The 24,597-nt window shown below is 37.2% G+C and overlaps 1 protein-coding gene across 6 annotated transcripts in view; it reads left to right on the forward strand.

Annotated features, from left to right (window-relative positions):
- CDK14 (cyclin dependent kinase 14) overlaps nt 1-24,597 on the forward strand; it is a 338,936-nt gene that overhangs the window by 192,770 nt on the left and 121,569 nt on the right. For 5 of the 6 annotated variants that reach the window (XM_051612199.1, XM_051612197.1, XM_051612200.1 and 2 more), the window contains 2 exons: nt 2,403-2,496; nt 23,832-23,895. In XM_051612199.1, the coding sequence (XP_051468159.1) occupies nt 2,403-2,496; nt 23,832-23,895 (158 nt within the window). Of the gene's footprint in view, nt 1-2,402; nt 2,497-8,835; nt 9,490-23,831; nt 23,896-24,597 lie in introns of those variants that run through there. The other variant, XM_051612203.1, reaches the window with a different exon arrangement.

The raw sequence follows: 24,597 nt of genomic DNA on the forward strand, positions 1-24,597 counted from the left end.
TTTCTACTTGCTGTGAACCTAAAATTCACTGATACCACTAAGACATCTAAAAAACCATCCGGCCATCTTCAAGCCTTTTTGTGCTATTATGACTTCCTGGGTATTTCCTTTAATTTCAATGTAGTAAGAATAATAACATCAATAATAATATTAATAACAACAATAATAAAATAATGATAAGTAGTACTTATTATTACTATTACTACTACTACTATTATAATTGCTGTTATTATTTTTAGTCTTCTCTGTCTATGAGCTTATTCATTGTGCTAAACACCATAGACTTTGAAATCAAGCATAAGCTTAGTTTTCAAGTGGGGCAAAAGGAACAGCAGCCTTCCAGCTCAAACCTTGAAAGTTGATTATGTTTCTTTCCTCCATGATTTTAATAACCTTTTCTTTTTTGTATTGTTGTTTATTGAACTCCAGTGCTCTTTTGCTCTCTTTTCAGCTTGTGACTAAATGAGTACTAGGTTATGCAAGGGTCCAAGACACATAGTAGGGTTCTTTCTAAGCAGGAAGTTTTTCTTGAGTGGTGTTGTTTGCAGTGCTTACTTGATTTTTGGCTCATACTTTTGTCACACCTGCTAAAAGTGTAACATTTTAAAATAGATTATGTGAAAAATGTAAAATTTGGCAAAAGCTTCTTAACGCCTTTACAGCATTTCTGTTCGAATGGCTAGCTGAGGTTTCTCTGTAGATAGCAGTACATGCCCTCAAATGATACACTGGTTTAATCAAATGCCTGTTTTCTGGTTGCAAGAACAGAACGCTAATCCTCTTTTCTTAAGTCTAAATTCAATTGTTTGCTTTCTCATCTTGGTTAAATGGTTTCTGACTGAAATCTTGAATTTTTCCTTCCCTGAGATCCTGATAACTATTTATAAGTATTTGACTAAGATATATTGTGCCCATCTGTGCTTAATGAAGCACTAACCAGACTAAATGATGAATGGCAGTTTAATCAATTCAGTTCATTTAGTAACCAGCAGAAGCATATGGAACATAAATTTGAACCTCTCTTTTATAAACACCTGAGGTATTCTAAAATTTGACCAGAACCATGCATTCTGAAGTTGTCCTCCACTTTTCAATGCCTAAGGAGAAAATTTGCGTACTGTATCTATGCTTTGGGACGTAGGATTAGAAAATAGTGATGTACATTTCATTTTCTTCTTTGAGAAAACTGACTATCAGCCCTCATTGTCCAGGGATGTAATTTTTTTTTTTTTTTCAGTAGTGGTCAAAGGCTTCAAAGATGAGTAAAGCATGGGTTGTCTGCTGATAATCAATCTTAGTTAAGTGGTATCTTTAAATACTCAGCCCCAGCCTTAATGAAAATATGCAATCTATTTTCATTAAGCTGCTTTCTTCTCCTCACCAATATATACATGCATATCTATAAAATTAAATGCTCCTTTCTGAATGCATCATCATGATACATAAGCAATTAAAAGGTATGTAATTACTATGTTCCAAATAATTTACTTCTAAAAACTAGGTTAAATTAGAGTTTATTGCTTGGATTCTGTGACACAGAAACGCAACTCAGAATTTCAGGGAGAGGTGGTAGCATAGTTAGTTTTTCAGATTCTTGGTTCATTTTTATAAATATTTTGGGTTATTGAATTGGCATTTGTTTTGGGTGAAGGTTTTTTTGTGTGCATGTGTGATTACTTACATACCATGGTTATGCAGCAAACACAGGTGTTTGCATACAGAATTTGTAGAATATTTTTTTTCTTCCCTGATTTCCTAGCACTTAACTGAGTGGGATGAGGATGAGTCATGTGAAATACCTTTGCAAGAGGCCAGGGACAGGAGCTGCAATGAGGTGGCTGTCATGGCAGGGAGAGGAGGGAGCCCATGGCTGCTCAGCCCATCCCGCCAGAGCTCCCCAGAGCTGTGAGCTTTGGCCTTCCTTCTTTTTAGAAGAGGGGAGAAGAAAGCCCAAGCAAGCCCATCCCAGAAATCATCTGCATTTGGGTAGTAGCTCAGTTCAGTGGCTGAGAGCAGCCACATGCTCTTTTTCAGCATCTCCCATGGGTACCACTGCCATTCCCACATCCCCAAAATGTATTGTGTGTATTCCTTTGTGCTCAGGAAGCACTCTCACAAATAGAGAGCAGCCGCCATGCGTTTGTTGGTCACAACAGCTACCATCCATATTTCTGCTCCCTCTACATTTGCTTTCAAACACCTGAAAAGTATTAAATTTTATACATTTGTTTTAGTAAACAAACATGCTTGTCCTTCAGCCTGGCATAGGTTTATTTTTTAAAAATAAGATCTATTATTCAAACACTGATGATAGATAAAAAATATTGTTGCTGACCATTTGAAGTATAAGAAATTTTTCTAATGTTGTATACTTTTTGTTTTTTTCTTTCTTCCCTCTGTAGGGGAGTGGGTTGTATCTTTGTAGAAATGATTCAAGGGGTTGCTGCTTTTCCAGGAATGAAAGACATTCAAGATCAACTTGACAGGATATTTCTGGTGAGTTTGTTATTGCTGAAGTAATGCACCTAAGAAAACAAAAGATTGTTTGAAAAATGTTCACGTATTTATTTGTATCAGGCATTAAATTGCTGGTGGAACCAAGGATCAGAAGCGTAGTTCACAAACTACATACAGTTTATTTGGCATGTACTTGAAGACTATGTACTAAGTTCAGATCCTTTTTTTTTTCAATTAATATTTTTCAAGTAATCTAAAGGCAGGTTTTTGTACAACTGTGAAAAAAGGCTTTCCAAATGTAAGGCAATGGAAGTCCAGTCTGTTTGTCATCCTCATTTTGAAAGTGTTAAAAAATGACAACTCTGGTCGGTGCTCTATTATTATTATGCTAATATTGTAATGTCAGTGGCAAGTATTTTTTTTTTTTCTGAAATAGATATAGAAAGGAAAAGTAAGATAGGAAATGAGGTGAGAAACAGAAGTGGAAATCAGAAATCATGCTTAAATTCCACAGAGTCCTTGACTACTGCTTCTGTCACCTGGTTGGGCCCTTCATAAGGTGTATGAGTAGCTCATAGGCACTGATGACACATCCACATTGGGAGTGAAAGGAGAGGTAATTTATATTGAGTGCAAACCATCATTTACACAGTTTTTTTTCTAGGGTTGTGTGATTTGGTTATTGTTTTTTGGGTTGTTTTTTTTTTAGACTTACTCTTTCTCCCATTGTGCTCTGGGTTTGGCAGTTCCCATTCAAAAGGCTCAGGAACCATTTTTCTTTACTCCCTGATAAAGGGTTTTATTTATTGCGGTACCTGCTGAGAGCTGGGCTGTTGTGGAGTGGGTTTATTCAGGGAAGCCACTGCTCACCCAGCTATTAGCCAAAGTGGCTTCTGATACTGTGAAGTGGCCATCAGTGAAGGTATTGCAAGAGCAGCTTCTTCCCTCAACCTGTCAATTGCTGTTTTGCTTCTGACCACAAACTTAGAAGGGAAGGATGAGCATACCCTTGCTTTTAAAGGTTATTTTGTTAGTAGCAATTTATTTCAAATGCAGTGAATTTATTTTGAACTATTTTTTGGCCCAAAAAAGGGCCAAAAAAGGAGGAGGGAAAGAAAAGAGGAGGGAAAGAATGTAATCTGTAATGTGTTATAAAATTTAATTTACATGCTTCATTTTACTTGGACTTGCTTGTATTTTTTGCTGGGACATCAGGGAATTTAGCAACTGCTTTTAGGAGTGGCTCAGAAAAAAGTCCCTCTCTAAAACAAGACCTTATTTGATTGTGAAATAAAAATATCTCATTTTTTGTAAAATAAATTGTTATTCTGCCTCTTGGCTAATACTCTGAAAATTCTGTGCTGTGGAAAAATAGCTGTGGATCAATGTACACAAGGAACAGCAGTTCTGAGCAGTTCCTGTGAAGTGTCTTAATTGCTTCATTTGTTCCCCAGCTTGTGTATTTTAAGCTAGTAACTTCTGGGCCAGTTTTATGGTTTTGCTTTCTAAAATTATTATGTTTCTCATTTATTGAGATGAAATTTCCTCCTTATTTACAGAATGTGACATTTCAAAACCAATAAATTCCTCTTTGGGGCTTCATCTTATTTATCATGGTAAAATTTTAGTTAGTGTTTTTGCCATAGAAATAAAGTAGACTTCTAACAGCATAAATCAGTGCTCCCTTCAATAGGGCCTTTTTGCACTGTATCATATGATATCATATTTTATGATATATTGTATATGATCTCATGATATAGTGCAAAAACAGATAGTGTTGGGTATATCACTATTTTTGTATGCCTTTTGCAAACCTTTTGTATATCCCCATTTTCTTTTCTCTTCTTAATCCTTGCAATTATTTATGTGTTAAAATTCCAAGATAAATACAGCCCAGGATGACTTTTGAGGTCTGCCAGGTTTCTTTAAAATTCTGTTTTAAAACTGCATCTGCAAATATAAAGAACAGTGTTGAAATAACAAGAGATAATTTATTGATACTGTTTCTTTAGTTTTATCTTTTACAAACCTTCAAATAAAAAGAAAATTTTGGACTGGATAGTTTTATGGTCCATTGTAAATCAGAGTTAATTTTAAGATCCCAATTAATTAGGCTTTCTAGTGGAAGTGTCTAGCTACCCTTAGCTAAACAGCTTCAGTGAGTGCCTTCCTAATGTACTTTAAGCATCGTGAAGAATTTAAGTTATCTATTTAAATGTTATAAAACGAGGGATTATTCTTGTTTGGTTTTGTGTTTGAACAGAAGGATTAAGTTCCTTCATTCTCCAGTGAATCATGTGTAGTGAAGTAGTTAATAGTGCTGAAGTACAGAATTAATTGGGTTGTTACACTAGATAACTAATACAATTAACTCCCACACAGCGAACACTTACACAGCTGTGAAAGAAACAGGTCAACCAGTGAAAGACTTTCCCACAAAGTCTTCCCATAGTTCACATTTTCAACATCCAACAGTGATGGTTTTCTTGTGACAAAGAGTTATCTTCTGAAAATGGTGTAAGGTGCAGTGCACCTTCACACTAATCCGTTTGTTCTAGAGTTCTCTTCGAAAATACACAACTTGCAACACAGTGTATAGTAATCTGTGTGGTATCTGTTGCCATTGTTATTAGTTGCAACTACATATCCACTTCAGAGTGGAAGTTGAGGTTCTAGGGAATCAGTTACATTGTAGTAGGAAAATCACAAAACACTAAGAAATAATAGTCAGGAAAAGTGAATTTAATGTGAATAATAGTTTAAAATTCTTAAATGGCTGTTTGATTTCCTGGTGTGTATTTTCCCATTATTACACAAAGGAAATTAAAATACCTTGTATGTGCGCTGTTTCAGCAGATATCAAGTGGAAATCTGAGAGATTCTCTCAATGCTTTTGCATATCTCTGTCACTGGCATTCTCCATGTATCCTCAGAGCACAAACATGCAGCCCAGCACACCACATGTTTCTTCCACGTTATGACTGATGTTTATTTATGTTTAATAAGGGCTTAACTAAGTGATTTGTATATTATATATTAAGAACAGAGATTGGGTTTTGTTTAAGAGCTTTACTCCTACTTTTTTCCTTTATATTGGAGCTGACATTACTTTCTGGATAGAACTGCACCATAGAAAATAAGAGAGAAAAGTGTAATCACAGCCTGCAAGAGCTAGTAAGTCTTTTGCCTCAAAGTATCAAACTAGTGATGTGTCAACATCATTTACAGCATAACTTAGAAGATCCAGCAAACTGTTTTGCCATTTTCTGAGACATGTAGCTGGAGGTTTTGTTGCAAGGTGCTAGGTCTGATGGGCAAATAATCTGATTTCTGTTTGGTCTTATAATGTGTGCTCAAGACAGGATGAGGCTTCAATCAAGTACACATTGAACAGTAAAACCGAGGGAATAGAAAAAATAATTGAGGCAATCTGTTGAATCAGAATAAAAAAAATTGAGAAGTACTATTTGGCTTCTGATATGGAATAGTTAATCCTATCTTTAACAGTAGTTTATTCCTGATGATAACTTGTTAGCATACATTTCTCTAAATGCAAACTTTTGAGTTTCTGTGTATCAAGGAGAACCTGCCATTGTAAATAAGCTTTAATTATGTCCAGAAGTAAAGGCTGCACCAAGTGGCTGAGGGATCTGGGGCTATTTAGTCTGAAGAAAAGGAAGCTGAGGGGAGACCTCATTGTCCTCTACAGTTACCTGGAAGGATGTTTTAAAGAGGTAGGCACTGATCTCTTCTCACAAATAACTGGTGATAGAACAAGAGGAAATGGCCTCAAGCTGCACCAGGGGAGGTTTAGACTAGACACTAGGAAGAACTTTTTCACTGAAAGAGTTGTCAGACATTGGAACATGCTGCCCAGGGAGGCGGTCAGGTCACCATCCCTGGATGTGTTTAAAAGTCATCTAGATGTGGCTCTTGGGAATACGGCTTAGTGCTGGACTTGGTAGAGTAGGGTTAATGGTTGGACTAGATGATCTCAAAGTTTTTTTCCAACCCAAGTCATTCTATGATTCTATGGAATGCCTTTAAGCTAGCCTTGTACTGGAGAGAATTGATCGTTCATTGGATCTAGTGGTAATCAGCATGAATCAGTTGAGTGTTAAAGCTGAGTACACTGAGACGCCTGCGATATTTCTGTGCCTGCCTTACCTTGAGCCACGCTGGAGGTTCCATCTTGGTTACAGTTCTGATCTTGATACAAAGGTGTGCTTTTATACTTGCTGTTCGTGACACATGCAAACCAGATCAGAGTTAAATTTTTTTTGCTAGTTCAATTATTCTTCTGCAGAGATTTTTTTTTAAAGTGGGAAGCTATTTCTATCTTTTGCACTTTACCTGAGGCTTCTGAGAGCCACTAGAGATCAAAGTGAATTTTCCTCCCAGGCTTCAAAGCCTTCCCGATAAAGGAATAATCTGTGCATTGGCTGAACTTTAGTCTTGGTGCCAACTACACTGAAAATTACATTTCACTGCAAAAATAATGTACAAAGGGTTCTCCTGATGGTTTGTAGATCTCTGGACAGGCAGGACAAGAGCATTTAATTGCTGGATTATCTTAAATGGACATTCAGTCTGCAGATGCGGTTGCGGGATGTGTGCGTGGCCACTGCAGGTAACGTGCCACAGTGGGAGTTTGAAGCCAGAAGCTTCTGTCTTTCCTGACATGCATATTGCAAAAAGCTGAGGACTCCTCTCTGGTATGGAATGCTATTGCTGTGTTGGGTGCCATAATGCACAGTGTTAAAAAGTAACTAGAAGATAACAGTATCCATTTGTTGAGCCCAGCAATCTGGTATGCCAAAGAGTGATGCCAGAAACACTAGCTTTCTGCATGGACCTGTTATAGCAAAGGCTTGTAAGAGTTTGCAGTTTCAGATAGCTACAAAAAATGATATTGTCCTTTTAAATAGAAAGTGTTACTTCTGTTATTGAAGATTTTAAAAGCTAGCAATATTTTTTCTTTATTCACACACAGACACATATATATGACTACACACCTGAAGGGTCTTGTATCATATAACATAGGCTAATAGTTTCCTCCACAGCTCTAATGTTAACAGGTGTTTCTGAAGCAGGGGGCTTTCTCCCTGTGGTTCTGTATCTGAAGGTTTGCTTCATGTCACTGACATCCTCTAAAGCCTGAAATAATGCATTTTAACAGGCCTCACTTTTATTTAAGCTTATGTGGACCCAAAAGAACTGTGCTTTCTGGTACATTGTGTTAACATCTTTTGGGAAGCTAGCAACGGTAAACTCAAGGGAGGAGTACTTTTAACTACTGGGTTTTTGAAGTTCACCATCACTTGATAAACATCTTGGCTCTAAAATACAGCTTGTTCAAGTGAGCTGGAATTTTATTTTGTGTAGGCATAGTATCTATTGGTTCCTTATATTTGGCAGGTGATGCATTTGGTTGGAAAAAAAGTCTTCATCTTTGTGGAACAGATAGTTCTTGCTCAGAGGGGGAAAGTTTTCTATGAACAGCTTGTGTTTTCCTCCCATCTCTCTCCATCGTTCTCTCACCAATGACTTAACGAGGAAAGTAAGGGTTTTTCTTTAAACTCTAATTAAGTAGAAAACTGACTGCCGAGCTCTATCTTCTGTAACACAGCATGTAAGTAGAATGAGAGAAATGCAAGTGCTTATATTCTGCTAATGAGTTTACCTCTGCTTTGCTTTATTATAGCAATATGCAAAATATTTCTGTTCAGCACCACTGAAATTAATTAAATAAATAGTAGGCTTCTCTACCTGTGGGTTTTCTCTTTGAAGTTTTTAGCACTTATTCAGTATTTTACAGCAATTGCCTTCAGGTTTTGCACTGATACCACTTTTACAAGGTTCCTTTCTGGGCTTTAAGTCTTATGCCAAGCTTGAAATGAAAGTAATTCTAAACTAGGCAAGTATGAGGTGAATTAACCTTTAAAATAGTCTTTAAAAAACAAAGTAAATCTTATATATATATTCATGCTTTGTAAAGGACTTTCAGTTTTTTAAGAGTTCTTTTTAAGGAGTTTCAGTTCAATTTTAGCTGACTGCACCATATTGTCTTCTGGATCACTGCATGTGTTAGTCTTTTCCCTTGTAACAGAGCACAAGGTATTTGATGCTAATTTGCATTTTCCTCTTATAAAGAACTCCTGCCCTCACCATGTCTGAGTGGCCATAGTCTGCGTTGTTCTTTGCCTTGTATCGTCAAACCCGTATGATATTGTGTGAACAATCTAGGCCTAGGATTGAAAAATAGCAATCTTGCAAAATTGTAGGAAATTTTCTTGAGGAATATTGCGCATCTGTGTCAGGAAAGTAGACTTTAAATAATATTGACATTATATCTCACACTGTTAACCTTTCTTTTAGAAAAGTGGACACGTAACCTCCCATTCATCCATGTTTGAAGATGTAAAAATACCCAGCAGTATAGGATGGACACTTGCCAGGGGAACTACCATCTGGTAGCAGAAGGGAAGAGGAGGAGAGGCGATAATAAATGAATGTGTAACCCCATCCTTGATTTCCAAAGGCTGGCTTGATGTCAGGCCACTCAGTCATACAACCTGATGCACATAGATGTCATCTTCTGCTTGCGAGAAGATGTTCCCATCCAGCTGGCTAATTCTGAGCAAAAACCTGGCCGTGGCTGGGATTGCAAGAGCTTGGCTTATTATCAGCTTGGTGCAAAATGTGAAAAGTAATCAGCTATCAGAAAAAGAAAAATTAAGACATGGTTCAGTGGAAAACAATGGCTTTGTGGTTTTCTTTGGAATTTGAATGTTCCTTTAGTATCTGCCATATTTCAGTTGTTGAATGAGAAATGGGCTCTAATTATAAAGAAGCATTGTTTCTTTTCCAGACTCTTGCCTTTGAGAGGGTGGTTACAGGCAACGCATTGAAAAAATGTGCTGAGACTTAGCTGGTGTAAATCAGTACAACTCTGCTTGCTTACACTGCTGGACATCTTTGCAGGCACCTTCCTTGTTGGCTCCATACACCATAGAAATAGATTTTTTTCCCCATGCATAATCTCTCTCTATACAGGTTGTCTCTACATGTGTTATGGAGTTGGAATTGCAAACATTTTTGCATGACTGAACAGAAGTGCAGTTACGAGCAATTTGTGCATATTACAAATGGAGCTGAAGCCTATTCTGAACAAAAGCATCGATCTGGTATCCAAAAACTTATGCAGCAAGATAATATTGTGCCATATAAAAGCACAGGCTCATTCATAAACCTGCTGTGGTATGCTGTCTTTATTTACTAGGGAAGATAATATATGATCAGACATCAAACAGTCATATTGCTTTCTCTATCCATTTCATAAGTAAAGGAAAACTATTTAATACACTTGTTTCTTCTCTTTTCCCTTTCCTTTTTCACTTGTGTCTTAATTGCACATCACGTGCCAAAAGTGGATTTTCTGAAGAGCATCTTGATTGCCAAAATTGTTGTTTATAATCTATAGCTCAAGTTCAAACATCCTTGAAGATGAAAATGTCTAAAAATCAGTGTGAGGCAGTTTTAGATTATGGTTTTAGAGGCATGTTATGAGATTCGTAATATTGAAATACTGTACCTGTCTGCACCTGTGTTTCTTAAAAGAGTTCAAGGTCATTTCTTTTCCCCTCCTAAGAACTGGTAAAGCTATACAGCTTTTTTCTATTGTGGTATCTGAGGGTAACATCCTGTTCAGCTCATGCACGTGCCTGAGATTCCATTTGCAATAGGCCTAATTTGCATAAAGGTGGACTTTAATACCTGTTTTACTGTTTCCTGAATTAGAGCCATAGAGTAGGTATTCATTTAGCAAGATGTTGAGCACTTACCATAAGACTGTCTCTTCAGCTATCGCTGCCATTTACACAAGCTGCTGATCCTCAGTATCCTCCAATAAATTAAATGTAAATTTTCAGATAAGCTTAGTGATTTCAAGAGGTTTCACGTTCTCAAGGGCTAACTTTAACCCATCTTGATTAGGAAAGCTGCTTTTCTAGTTCATTAAATGGCTATGATTTAAATATTCAGGCATTTAATTTGACATATGTTGAAAGCTTCGCATAAACTTATCTGAGTTCTAAGTATGCTTGTAAAAATGTTGTCACAATCTCTGTGTCCATTATTTGTGTGTTGCCATTACTTATGTGCCTTGCACAGAGAAAAGAAAATCAGAAGGAACACATCTCCCCAAGTTTTTTTTCTTCTAAATATGTTCTTCTTCTTATTACTATCTTTTTAATATAAGAGAAAAGTAACCAACAGGAAAAAAAATCCACATTAGTTTGAAACTGCCTTGAAAAGCAATTGACAAAATCAGTATTAATAAGTAGGTAAAGGAAAGAAAAAAGACTATGGAAATGGAAGTTATTCTGTTTCCTAAGATGTCCATAAAAAGAGGTCTTGTACAAGAATTGAGAGTAGGAGAATTACCTGACTAGGATCTTAATACTGTAGGTTTTCTCACTGGTTTGAGTGTGAAATAAATAGAGCAGGATTAGAAGTATATAATATTATGTTTCATTTTTGTTGCTTTGGTTCTTCCTTCCCCATTCTTCTGAGTATTCCATTTAAAATAATTTGGAGGCCATAGCAGAAGTGGATTCTCTAGCTGTCAGTTAAAAGGAAATAAAATGGCCCGTGTTCACTGTCTTTAGAGAGCCCATGAATACTGTGTAGCAGTATTTCGGGCAGTTAAAGTCTTTTTCCAATACATGGGATAAAGCTAATAATATGTTTTGTGAGAACATAATGAGAATTCTTCATGGTGTTTTTCAAGGTATAACATGATCCAAATGGCCATGGTATGAACTCTCAAACCTGTCAGTGATGGAGCAGAACAGCATAAAGTAAATTCTTAACAGTATGCAGTATGGTGCAGTGAGTGTGTTCTCACATGAATATGATTGCCCTCAGATAAATATGATTGACTGAGATCCTGAGGAAAAATCAAAGGAAATATTTAGGTATCTACTTACTGCACTGAAAGTTTTTGGTTCTCTATCTTTTGATGGTTTAAAAATCAGTTGACCTTGTAGACTTCCAGTTTTGTCAAAGTTTGCTGTGTCATAAAGAGGGATTTATATTTTTTTGATAACTCTTGTGCTATTCCTTTAAAAGTTATTTTAAAATATTATGCAGTTATTTCCCTTCTCCAAAAGGGACTTATTTACATTGTAACTCATTTTAGTCTTAGAACATATTACATTTGTGGGGCTTTTTTTCCTTGTATATCCTGAATGTAATTGTTTTATAATACCTGGTTATTGTGCTTTTCTCAGAAGAAAAAGAAAAATTGTATGAAATTTGTATTGCTGACCTGACCCTTCTATAAAATCAGAGGGAATACAGCCAGGGATTTTATCAAAGTTAGTGGTCCTTCCTGTCTGGTCTTGGTGTGCATCCATACAACACATGGCCCTCATTTCTTAAAAAGAGGCCTTAATAATTTGCATGTTGGAGATCCCGGACATTTTTGCATAGTCTGCTTTAGTCTAATGGCTGAGATATTTGGTTAATAACACTGCTCTGCTGCTGGACCAGCTGGTTAGAGTGTGCTAGTATTGCTCCTTTCTCTTGGAAAAAGAGGAGTAGAGACGAGGTCCTACTGATCTCACTGCATTATATTACTTTATCAACTGCTCAGCAGTTCAAAGCAATGTAATAACTGTAACGAGGACAAATCCCTTTTTGTTTGTTTTATGCAGCTTTTTAGTACTTCAGTACCCTATGCCATGAAAAAAAAAAACAAAACAAAAATCAGTCCAGTAGCTGGTCTGTATGGACCACTACAGCTGGAACGTAGCTGAAAACCAAGGACAGTGAAACACCTGTTTCCTACTAGAGTAATCTCTTCTTTGGGCTTCATTTACTTTCATTAAAACATTCTTTCAGGGCAGCTTCCTACCACTTTTGCTTTATATTTTCTTATTCTTGTTAATGCTGTCATGGTTTTGTTTCTTTTGCTTAATGAGAACATTGTTCTGCTCATCTACATTCCTTCCATAGTCCAAGAGATCAGCTCTGCCTGCACTGTTGAGAGGTTGATTTTTCTCTCTGATAACTTGCGTAGCTACTCTTGTTTCACAGGTATGACATCTCCTTTTCTACTAATTCAGTGAGATCTTTAAAATTTACCTCTGAAATGTTACAGTTTGTCTTGTAATAGCATCCTTGCTCATCTTAAAGAATTAATGTAGTCATTTTACTGTTCTTATACCTGATCCCTCATCGTTTTTCAGCCTTTGTGTAGTCAATAGTTCAGGCCATGCATTTCTGTGGATCTTAATGTATTGGGAGTGGACGTTAAGAAACTCTTAATGTTGTTCTCTCTTCTTTTCCATCATTATGGATTACTAATGTTACTGAAGCTCTTTGTCATGTGTCCATGCAAATTTTCTTTTCTGTATTGCATATCCTATTTATTTATTTATCCATTTTCCCCTCTGAATTGGTTTGTTTGTTCTGGTGTTTTTTTTCTGAAAAAGAGTGGACCATGATATGCAGGTGTTAAGCAGGTCCAGTCTTTTGAAGATTGGCCTTCATTCATTCGCACTTCATCCTTGGTTGTCTCAGCGCAAGCCCCCTCAATTTCGTTTGGAGCTATAGGCAGTATATTCTCCAATCCTGCCCGGTCCTCACAGCTCCCTTCTCCAGTGAGTAGAGAACAATTCCAGCAGCTGCAGGGAAGTAGTTCCCTTTTGCCCAGAAGTGAGGCTGCAAAAAGCAAGGATTACCACTGCAGGTACCCTGCATGTGGCTTAGAAAAAGTTTAAAGGAAGACAGGAGATGACTACACCCTGATCCCTCCTGCCTGGTGTTTTTGAGAGCTCAGAAGTCACAGGCAAAGTTGCTAAGTGCACTAATGTCAGAATAAACAAATGGGTTCACTGAACCTAGGAATGCAGCTGCCTCTTCCAGTTGAGAGACATTTCTTTCACCTTCATTTAAATACACAAAATGAAAAGTCTTAGGCCACCTACCAGCTGATTGTTAGAGCCACAGCTGCTAAATGAGCAATAAATGGTTAAATTGCACAGTTTCCAATTTTCAGAAAAATTTAACATCTCAAAATTTGGTACCCTTTCAAAACCCACTTCTGATCTCTACATTTTGGCATGTTGGAAAACGGGTAGATGCTCTAGTGAAGAACTCACTGGAAACTTCCAAAGTCCTCTGGAGTGAGGTGTGCTAGCTCACTATGCTGCAATGAAGGATATGGGTTATAGTCAGCCACAGCCTCCCCATTGATCTTACTGTCTTCTGGATGAGAATGAGTATCTCTTATATCCACCACGTGTACTCAACACAATTGGAGCTCATTACTAGTGGACTCGCTGTTTCAGAAATATTGTAACACCTGGACCTGCACATTCTTCAAATGTCAGCCTTGCTGGCTGCCTTAATTTGCTGCAAATTGAACAAATGGTCGCTTGAAAAAAACTTGACAAAATACCCACCGCTTCTCTGGGCTCCATGTGGCTTCATGAATCTACTCAAAATTGAGATTATTACAAGATCAAGACTTTAGTTGGCAAAAGTAAGGAATTGGCAAACTTCTGAATTATTTGATCCCATTGTAGTATCATGCTGTTCTGTGATGCTGAGCACCAGGCTTAGTATATAGGTCTCAGTATATTTTACCTCCCCAGAATTTTTAGATGAGAAAAAGAATTTTCATAATATTAGCTATTTTTTTCCAGACAGTGAGCTCAGCAGCTCAGTTAGCCCAGTTATAGTATTTTATCTGCCCTAGTACAACAGCTTTCTTCTCCGCTGCAAATGTATTTCGGTCACAAAAGCAGCACATGCCACGAGTTCTGCTGTGTCTTGCAGATGCTCTCCTGGCGCATAAGGAATGTCAAGTCCTGGTGTGGTGTCATAACAAAGCACACTCATTCCTCCATTGTGTTGCGACTGGGCACCAGGCCAGAGACAAAGGGTTTCCAGTATCTGAGAGGTACAGTGTGCTTCACTGCTTCAGAGTGGGGTTTTGCTCTGGGAAAATGGGGATTGGTTTCTGTGAAAACCGTTGGGTCAGGTCCTGGTGTGGTGGTGAACCTTATTGAGAATGTATGTGATGCCAAATGTGCTAGTTTGTTCAAATACTTGTAATTAAATTATGTTATATTGAAGAAAAACTGTCTTATTTCAACTAAAAAATGTTTTCCTTGCTATTGTTGTGATGATCCATAAGAAGATGCATACATTTGTTCTGTTAATTATTTAAATAAGCTCTCCAGCTGAATGGGAGCTTTAAGCCCTTAAGTGTCCTGATGCAATAGTGTAGCTTTGTCCATGCCAATGAGATTGGACACTGTGACACTTGGTAGGAATTCATGTGTGTTAACAGCACCAGTTTTATGATCTGCAAAAAGACCAGAAAGCCATCTTTATGATCCAAAAGCAGCATTGCTTTTCCAATAAGCCAGCATTTCCAAAAAAACCCCTGTGTAGTGCATACCTGGAATTCAAATGAGCCAGCTGCTGAGCCAGCACAGCAGGACTTTTGGAAGTACATTACATAAAAGCATCCCACAGGCTTTTTGCCTTTTTTTCCCCTCCCTTTTTCAATTTAAAGAAAAAAGTCACTAAAATCTTGAAATAAATCTTTAAAGAGCATATTTAGGAGGAGCTGTATGTTTGGGTCGGTTATTCCAAAGGCTTTAGAACACAAACAGGGTAGGAAGTCTGAAATGCAGAGTACATACCTTTTCGTACAGAGTAAATCAGAGCAGATTTTAAAGGATACATAAACAAGCATGACTTGTGAACTGGGGGGTTCTTCTGACAGAAAATTGCCATCTTCCTTCTCCTTCAAAGTGAAGAAAACCATTCTGTTCATTCCTAAATGCTAAGAAGAGTCCTTCCAGCACAGAAATTATCATCAGCGGCTCCTTCGCGTGTATTAACAACGTCTTCCTTGGTGACATCATTCCCTCTCTGTAACCTTATTTGAGAGCTCACAAGCTTTGGCAATGCCAGAAGAGGAAACTTGCGTCCTTGGAGGAAGGGGAGAGAAATTTCTTGAGGGCAGCAGTAGTCTTCTGCATGAGTTTTCTTCCTGGTCTTTTCCTGATCCACAGGTCTACAAAAGCTTTCAAATTCTCTTCTTTTCATAAGGATCAGTTTCATCCTGTTGAGGTGTTTTACAGTCTCTGCAGCTCCAAAGTAGATATCAGAGACAGATAAGTCTAGTTTACTATCAGGATTTTTTATTCTGATGAAGAAATTATTTGCTGATGGAAGGAGGCTTCTCAGCACAGGTGGCTAAGAAGGCTTGAGGGACAGGTTCTCAGTTCTGCTGCTTCAACTTCTTCACCATGGAACATCCCTCACAGAGGAGCCCTCTTTTCACTTTGGAGCTAAACAGTGTCTCCTTTTAGCATGTTCCATGCTTTTTAATTAATTTGTGATTTGGCAAAATTGCTGCATGGTTGCATTGGTGTGAGGGAAAGTGGTCTCTGTCAGGAGTTTGCCTTTTTTCTTTCAGCTGCTAGATCTTCTTCCTACACCGCAGCCTTCTTTGTTTTCAAAATGAGTTTGCCATATCCTGTTCTCACAGTGGTTTTAGCAGTCTTATTCACGGAAGTGTTTTAGTAAGAATCATGAAATAAACCCCCCATTTTCTTGCATTATGTGAACCTTTAAAAAAGTTGTAAGTTACTAAAATCAGGCATTATAATGATGAGATGTGCTCATTACTTCTAGGAAGAGGAAGCTACAGCCCAATACAGGTTGTTTCACACTTGCTTTGTTCTCATTGTGAAATTTAGATTAAATTACTCTGGGTTTGCTCTATAATTTTTATTTGTTTATGAATAGAATTAGTTTCTAAAAGCTATTTCATTGACAGAGCTCTTTTTGTGATTCAAAATGTAGTATGTATTTAGTAGGTCCTTTTCAGAACAAACAAAACTTTCCCTTGACTGAGCAGTTAAGGAAACTGGCATATCAAACCTCAGGAGTGCTTTGTTGTGAGGCTGGGGATTTCATTTAATCATGTCCTGAGGGTCTGCAGTGCTGGCTCTGTGGTGATGCTGGCTCTACTCCTTCTCCTTCTCCTCCTCCCAGCTGCCCTGCCCAGTTCATGCAGAGAGGGTAGGTAGAGCCAGGCTCTGCGAAGGCAGGTGAGGGTGTTTATGAAGTCTCCAGTCTTCATCATCTTCCTCATGTTAGCACAGCTGCAGTGGTGTCTCTGCCAGGGACACTCAGTAAGGTACTTTATGGTTACTGTGGGTATGAAGAGAACGACGAGTTTATTTGTGCCACAAGCAGTGTGGGAAACAACGTTGGAGTAAATTTAACTTTATGATGCAGGCAGCTACTCAAACATCATTTATATATACAAAGTAATGTTGGAAAAATTACATATTAAAAAGGTTTCCTGGCAAGACTTCTTCATATTTTGTCTCTCTGGGGGAAGGACGTTAAGAACAGTTGGGTCCTTTACTCTTTCAAGTACCTCATTTTTCATCCTTGAGAGATCTAAAGCACAAATACTAGCTGAACTTGATTTTTATATATATTTTTTTATTATTATTTTTTTTTTTTTAAATTAATGCATGTTGTTAAATTTTTTTGAGAATGTTGACACTAATTTCATGTTTTGCTTCCCTCATCCATACTGGCTCAATACCTGAAGCCACTTCTGTCATAAATCACTCCTTATGCTCAATGTAAGTGGTTTTATTACCCATGTATCATAGAATGGTGATAATCCACCTGATGGCTGAGAGTCAGCCTGTTCCTGTAGGTGAAGCTCATTCTGTTCCTACTGGTTCATTTTTCACCACGGAGAATAAGCCTCAGTAACTTCTGTTTTTTCACAAAAAGCATCACTTTACGTATAATAGTAACAAGCTTGCAAGGTTGGAGAGGAGGTGCCTTCTCTCTTTTCCATTGCTGTTGTGTCCTGTATTCGTTGTCTGTGTATCCAGGAACTTAAAACTCTTGAAAGAACTTCATACCTTGCTTTTTCATTTGTTTGTTTAGACACAAAATTACTTGCAAAAGAAATACTCCAATCAGCTTGTTTTCTAACTAGCCTTGTTTTCTCTTAAAACCCTTATTCTAGTGTAATGTCCTGAATGAATGCAAATCACATTAAACACACCGTGCTACACATTACCACTGTGCATATGAAATGGTGGGGATTAATTTCTTTTTCCTTCTACCTCATATCATCACTGCAAGTTTTGCTGTTTTTTTAAGGACTTCAGTAGTATTTACAGGGACATAAGGAAGGAAAAATTACAACCTGTTACATGCATAAAACTAAATACAAGAATGTGGATGTCTGATTTTTTTCTTATGGGCTCTTGTTTAGCACTTTTCTTCTGAAGAGGAATCATACACAAGTTACATTACTTTGTTTTCCGTATTCTTCATATGTTGCATCTCTGTCTGGTATTTTCTTACTTACCATTTTTACTAAATTACAGTTTTCAGACTCTGAACCAGGCCTTTACTGTTTTCCACATGGGATGGGATTGCCTTGATCACACAGTCTCACTTCAGTTGTTTTAAATTTGAATTTATGTGGATACCTGATTTAGGAACTGTATGTAATTTTTGCCTTCCCAAAGTTAAAATGTATTTAGCCTCTATCTAATAAACACTAGGGCATTACACAAACTGGTAGATTTATTGTCCCTTTTGGAAACAGAACTGCTAAGCTCCTGATATGAAGAAGTGACTGGTATTGAAGCAATTCCATTTCTGTCTCTATCTTTTGGGTATTAAATATGATACTCAGCTGTCATCCATTGTGCCCAGCAGAGAATGGAAGAAAGCCTTGCTGCAGTTGTCAGTCAGCAGACTCTGATTCAGCATGCATAATACACAAATAGTTGCTGATTTTTTTTTTTAACCCCTTATACAAATACCAAAGCTGAGCTGAAGGACGAAGTTCCTCCTTTCATCTTCACTACTTTGTGCTCACTGACATTATGAGGCAGTAATACAGGACCTTCCCCAAGTGTGGAGGATGTGGTTAAGATCTACCTAACAGCACACCCTTGGGAGGGGAATGCAGCAAAAAGGTGGGTCATATGGGGAAATGGCTTAGCACCAGGATAGACTGCAAGACAGAGCAATCATATAAGCTTCTCCTCTTCCAGACTGGATGGGACAGTACATGTTCAGAGGTGGCTTTAGGAATGATGCAGCTGCCATAGTGAAACCCTGCAATGTGCACTGCTGCTTAGGAGCCAAATATAAAGCAGTAATGTGTTTCCTCTGAAAAAAGCAAAAGGACCCCTAGGTTTGAAGTTAAAAGCTTCATTAGAAATGTATGGTTTTTGGAGAAATAGCATTAAAAAAAAACCAAAAACAAACAAAAAAAAACACCACAAAAAACCAAACATATGAAACTTCCAAATCTCATTTAAAAGACAGAGATTACTGATTTGGAAAATTTTGGACATGAATGTACTGTGTCTCCTATGGCACATCACAGCCAAGGACTCCCCAAATGCAGTGTATTAGTATGCTTCACCTGGGAAGTTAGGAAGACAGGAATAGAAATCTTGATGAGCCTTAAAAAGAAAAATAAAATAAGAAAACATTTTTACATACAGCTTGTAACTTTTCCTAGTGAAAGATCTAGGGCATTTTTCAATGAAAACCTGTATTAAGAAGGAAAAAAATTATTCATTCCCTTGACATTTTTTTGACTAAACTTTGTTTATTCATCAAGTAGACCTAGTGTGGAAAAAATTGAAAATTCAGCAAATTGCTTAGCCTGTTTTCCATAAATGTTGTTTAAGGAAGGGCTGCTAATTTGCATGCTGATCTTGTTTTCCTTTCTGCTCTGTTGCTACACAACCCTGAATAATGCCACAGGCTGCATGTTCTTTGTGTTGTTGGAGTCCCAACCATCACCTTTCTTGAGAATCGTCAGATCTAGCAAGGGTTAAAGCATTATTTCAGTAATATACAGCTTTGTATATTCAAAAGTTGTAGTGCAAATGGAAATGCTTGTTCTTTATTAATTATGCCAGCACTTGGAAAAGAGCTGGTGGGAAAGATTTGCATTGCTGTTCATCTCACAAGATATTCAGATGACTTGTCCGGACAAATTATTACCCAGCGTGACCTTATTGCATGGCAGTAATAGGGAATGTTTTTGCATTTGAAGCAGAAGACAGGGCAACATGACTAATTGTGTTGATGGAGTGGCATAATGCTAACAAAAAATAATGACTCCCTTGAACATGAGGGAGCACCTTAATTAGAAGAATGATGAGTCTTCATAAAATCAGAAGCAAAAAACAAACAACTTTTTCTGACATTAAGAAATTAAGGAAATGCAATAGACTTTATGCATTTTTGTTTCATTTCCAGGGAAATACATGCTTGTATATGGAGATTTGAACAGCAGGTTCTGTTTTCATAGCTTTCTGCCAAACCGTAACAATGTCAACTGGCAGTAAGGGTGTCTGGCCCTCAGTACCCTGATGTATTGTAAATCTGTTATTTTCATATAAATAGATTTCTTATCCTACAAATTAGATTAAAATCTGATCATGATTTTGAACAGCAAGTTTCAAATGAAAAGGTAATTTTATCTTGTTTGTCAGGAAATAATATAGCCCAAAATGCTTTAAGATACAATTTTATGTAGTGTGGAACAGCAAAACCCATTAGGTTTTGGGAGTTTTCTTTACAAAAACCTTAACCATCCTGGTCCCTAGAAAACATTAAATCCATTCCAAATGTGAGAATTGTAGGTTATTCTTGTGTTAGTGATTAATTTTTAAAAATAGGGTATTGAACCATGCCAGTTGCATGTTTTCCTCACTGAGAAGTAAATTACCAGTAGAGAAAGCAAACAAGTTAGTCTTATTTTTAATCAAATAATTTTCAATGGTAAATAAAAGCTTATTTCCAATATTAAGTCAGGGATTGATTGCCATGAGAGTGGTTATTTTTATGTTTTTGGAACACAACTTGGAAAGAAAAAGTGTTAAAATGTAGAAAAAACAGAATTCCTGATAGCACACTTGGGATCAGAAGTAGGTGGTTGACCATGAAAGGATAGTCAGGGCCAGAAGGTCACCCATAAAATAAAAAGCTCCCAGTTTTCAGCTGTTGTCCCAGGCTGCTGTCTCCTGTGTCTTCCACTTCCACTGGCTGCTGTAGGGTAAGACCTGCGCTCTAGCACTGGCTAGCCAGTGGTTTGCTACAGCTGGGTCCCTCATATAATCAGGTAGATGCTAAGATGTTGCCAGTGTTTTGGTCTGGATAATGGGTCTTAACTGCTAAAGGGACAGTGTTTTGGAGTAAAACCAGAAGACTGTTAGTTTCTCCCTTGCGCCTCCACTTCCCTTCTCCATGTTGGTCCCTTTGTTCCTTTTTGTAAGCTGCAAAGCAAGGCAGATTCCTCTCCACCGTGGTGTTATGTGTTATACTTGTACATATACTTTGCTTTGTTTACAGCAGGTGTCGAAAGGCATTGCTTTAGGTTGCCTAATGCCACCCCATCAAAATGGGATTGGTTACTGTTTAGAAGCATCACTTGCAAGGTGATGCTTACAAATCTCTATATGCTGACATGCCTGTGGGCAATGACTGTTTCGTTTATCCAAAATCACAGTTGTTTCACTACTGCCTTCTCCTTTGTTGATTGATAGTCACATATTGTGAATTTCTGTATTGTGCATGTTAAAAATTGTGTGGAATAATTATGATCTTGATAGTGTTGTACAATGCACTAAAATACAGTGTTTGGATCCTTTCCTGAACTACCAGATGCCTCTACCTTAAAAATGGTAGGCATTTAGTTGACAGAAAACCATAGTTGTTCTTAGCCTGACAGAAGGTATAAATATTGTAGGTGGTTTGAGTATTCCAATGCACATAATTTGTAGCTGGCTCTTAAACACTGTAGCAGCAGATGTGCTGGAATATTGTTGAAGAAATGCATTCGAAAACTAGTGAAACAAAAAATTGGGAGTCACATAAGATTAATTACAACAGTGATATCCCATCAAGCCTGCTGTTAGTGGACTTGATGTTAATTTGTAAATCAGAATAATCAAATTTTTTTAGCTCCAAGTTCTACATTAAATTGGTCTGATAAATATTCTACCTTGCACTGGAAGTTTCAGATTTTGTTAGCTGCTTTTAATATTAATATGTACAATGTCTTAGCTGCCTATGTCTCATCTAAAATAAGAGATAATTAAGAATGTACTTTTAGAAGAACGTGGCTAATTTTCTTATTATAATAATGTTTCCTGAGAGAAGATTCCTTTGATTAGCTAAGAGAAGTTGCAAAACTGAGGATGGTATTTCTTAAACTGAGGATGCAAGTCTCTGATTTTAATCCGTGAGCTCCCTCTCCTGGTCTGAGAGGTGCTTGGCACTTGGAGCTTGATAAATACAGAAGCCAAGTGAAAGTTATTTGCAAATTGATTTAATCATGACAGTGTCAACGGTAGCTCCTAATTTCTTCTCTGTTTAATCAGAGAACTGTGCTTACCATAATGGCAATAATGAAATGATTATGGGTGTTGTGATGAATCAGGTTTATCTTATTCAAATGCCAATTAAGACATTTCACAAGGACTGAAAGCAATGTCCTACAAACAGTATTTAAAAATAAAATCAGTGAACTTACATATCCAAATACACAAATGAACGTATACTATGTACCTGCACTGATACTGTCATTGTTTCTCTGACACCCTGGTGCTCTGTTTTCACCTCCTTCTGGTCACACTACATCTAAATTGGACTATTGCTTATTGTATTTGATAGTCGACAAAGATGATCTATGCGCTAGTGTTCTTAGATTAGAAACATATTAGTATTGTAAATTGCTTAACAAACTTGAGGCTTTAGAGTCCTAAAGCACATCTTGTAGGTAAGAATTTTTGCCTCAAGTTTTTAAGCCAGTTTCTAAATTTTATTAAATAATTTCTGATGGAGTTGAAGATAATTTTTTTGTGTGTTTTAGCTTCCCAGTCTTGCTTCTGAGATTTTTTTGAGCTTGAATTTATTGACATGAACAAAAGTTTACAAAGCTTAAGAAGTGCAACAAACATTCTAGAGTGATCCTTTCTTTAATGCTCTTCATGCATATGTATATTGCAGCAGACACAATAAAAATAAATAAATAAATAAATGTAGATCTCTCTTCAGCTCCAAATGATTGGGAGTGTGTGTCTTGTAGACTGCCCTGAAGTGTCACAAACCTTCACATATTAGGACCAAAGATTTTCACACTAACTGTGTGCTTATTTTGTGCTGGTGTAAGTAACCACAGAACTCAAGGTATGCAGGTCCAAAAGATTTATTCTGAAGATCTTGCTGGTCCGGGAAGGGCTGCCAGAGGGTTTTGCACATTTATGATAATGCAGAACAAGGACCAGACTGGTGTGAAATGCTTTCATTTCAGAATATCAGCCTTTTATTCTAGGGCCTGAGCTTACAACAGGTACTGAAAACAGCCCCTAGCATTTTCATTCTTGTTAGAATTTGTGTGTAAATTTGTTACAAGGAAGATTCCACTAGTGAAATGCCAAATTTCACAACTCATTCATAAATGCATTTGCAGAGCTGCTGCTTTAGGTGTTCCTCTCAGCTTCCTTTAAAGCAAGCATTGACAATTATGTCTCATGAAGTGAAAGCAGGTTTGGGAGAACTAATTATAGCCATTATCTCAATTTATTTATTATCTGTGGCAAAGACATGAGGGCTGAACTTCTCATGTGAGCACAGTATGTAAGATCCCCATGAGAAGTGTTACTTTGCTGGTGAAAGCTGCTCTGACTTACACTACAAGAAGGAGGACAATTGAAGTGAACAGAAAAAAGAGCATAATGCTTGAGTCAGTAAAGTCTGTATTTCCTAAAAATGTTCTGGTTTTATGTATACATGACAACAATTGGCTGTGCATTCTTGTTCATGCTGTGCTCTTGGTCATCTGCCTCAACATCTTTGTAAATCTTCTAGTATCTATTAGGTATCTGTTCATTTGACTTAAGTTTACAGGGATAAAAATTATTTATGAGCTAAAATAATCTAGCCTCCATAACACTACTACTCTGAGATATGCAGGTAGCTTTAATATGTACAACCCCTACCATTCTGTGATTCTATGTATTGAGGAAATAAAATACCTCATAATAACATTAACATAACAACATTACATGCTGTACTGACTCCACTAGTACTTTAAAACTGTAGTAATCATTTAACTTTTTATACCCTCTTCCTCTCCCTCCCCTAATTAAGCCTATTTGAAGTTTAGATTGTGAAGTACATTGAGCTTACAATGAGGACTGGCTTTATGCAATGCTAAAACTTGTTGTCTTTTCCATTTAAAGCATTTTTTTTTCTCTTTTTATGCACAGGTACTTGGAACACCAAATGAAGATACATGGCCTGGAGTCCACTCTTTACCCCATTTCAAACCAGGTAGGTCAAAGTACCAAGTTAATCCAAATTCTCTTCCTGGAAATACAGGACATGGATAATTACACCCCTACTTACAAGCTTCAAAATAATCTGGTATGCAGTGCACAAACTATGATGCATTTTTTCAAGCTCCTTATTTTTTTTTTGTGCTCAGGGTGTTTTTCTTTTCTATAGTTTCTTAGTTTTCTTTTGCTTTTTCGCCTGTTCATTACAGTATGAGCCCTGACCTGCTTGCATTTCTTAGCTACCAAGTATTGTACCTTTCAGATTGCTGGTAGGCTGATTCCCAGTCAATATTACTATTCCACAGACCACACAGAACTTCTGAACTTTGAGGAATTCTAAAGGAAACTAAAGAGTAGAGAAAAGTCTGTGAAAGCTTAAATTACTGCTAGATCATCTGTTAGTACCTTTCTACAAAGGTTCAATTTTTTAATGTGTGTTGTGCTTGAAGGTGTCATAATCTGCAACAATTCTTGAAACGCTATTTTACCATCTGATACATTTGTGTGAAAAGGACCAGTTTATTTCCCTAGATACTAGAAGTACATGGTCAGCTTCAATATGCTATTTATGAATGTAAACATATATGTCACATATATAGTCTTGTGAACTTTTGAGTGAGGGTCTTAGAAATACTGATTTTTAAACATGTTAAACAGGCAAATGAGTAGGAGATGTGTTGGATGGTGAGGGTGGTGA

This window comes from Apus apus, chromosome 2 (assembly GCF_020740795.1).
Source record: "Apus apus isolate bApuApu2 chromosome 2, bApuApu2.pri.cur, whole genome shotgun sequence".
Lineage (NCBI taxonomy): Eukaryota > Metazoa > Chordata > Aves > Apodiformes > Apodidae > Apus > Apus apus.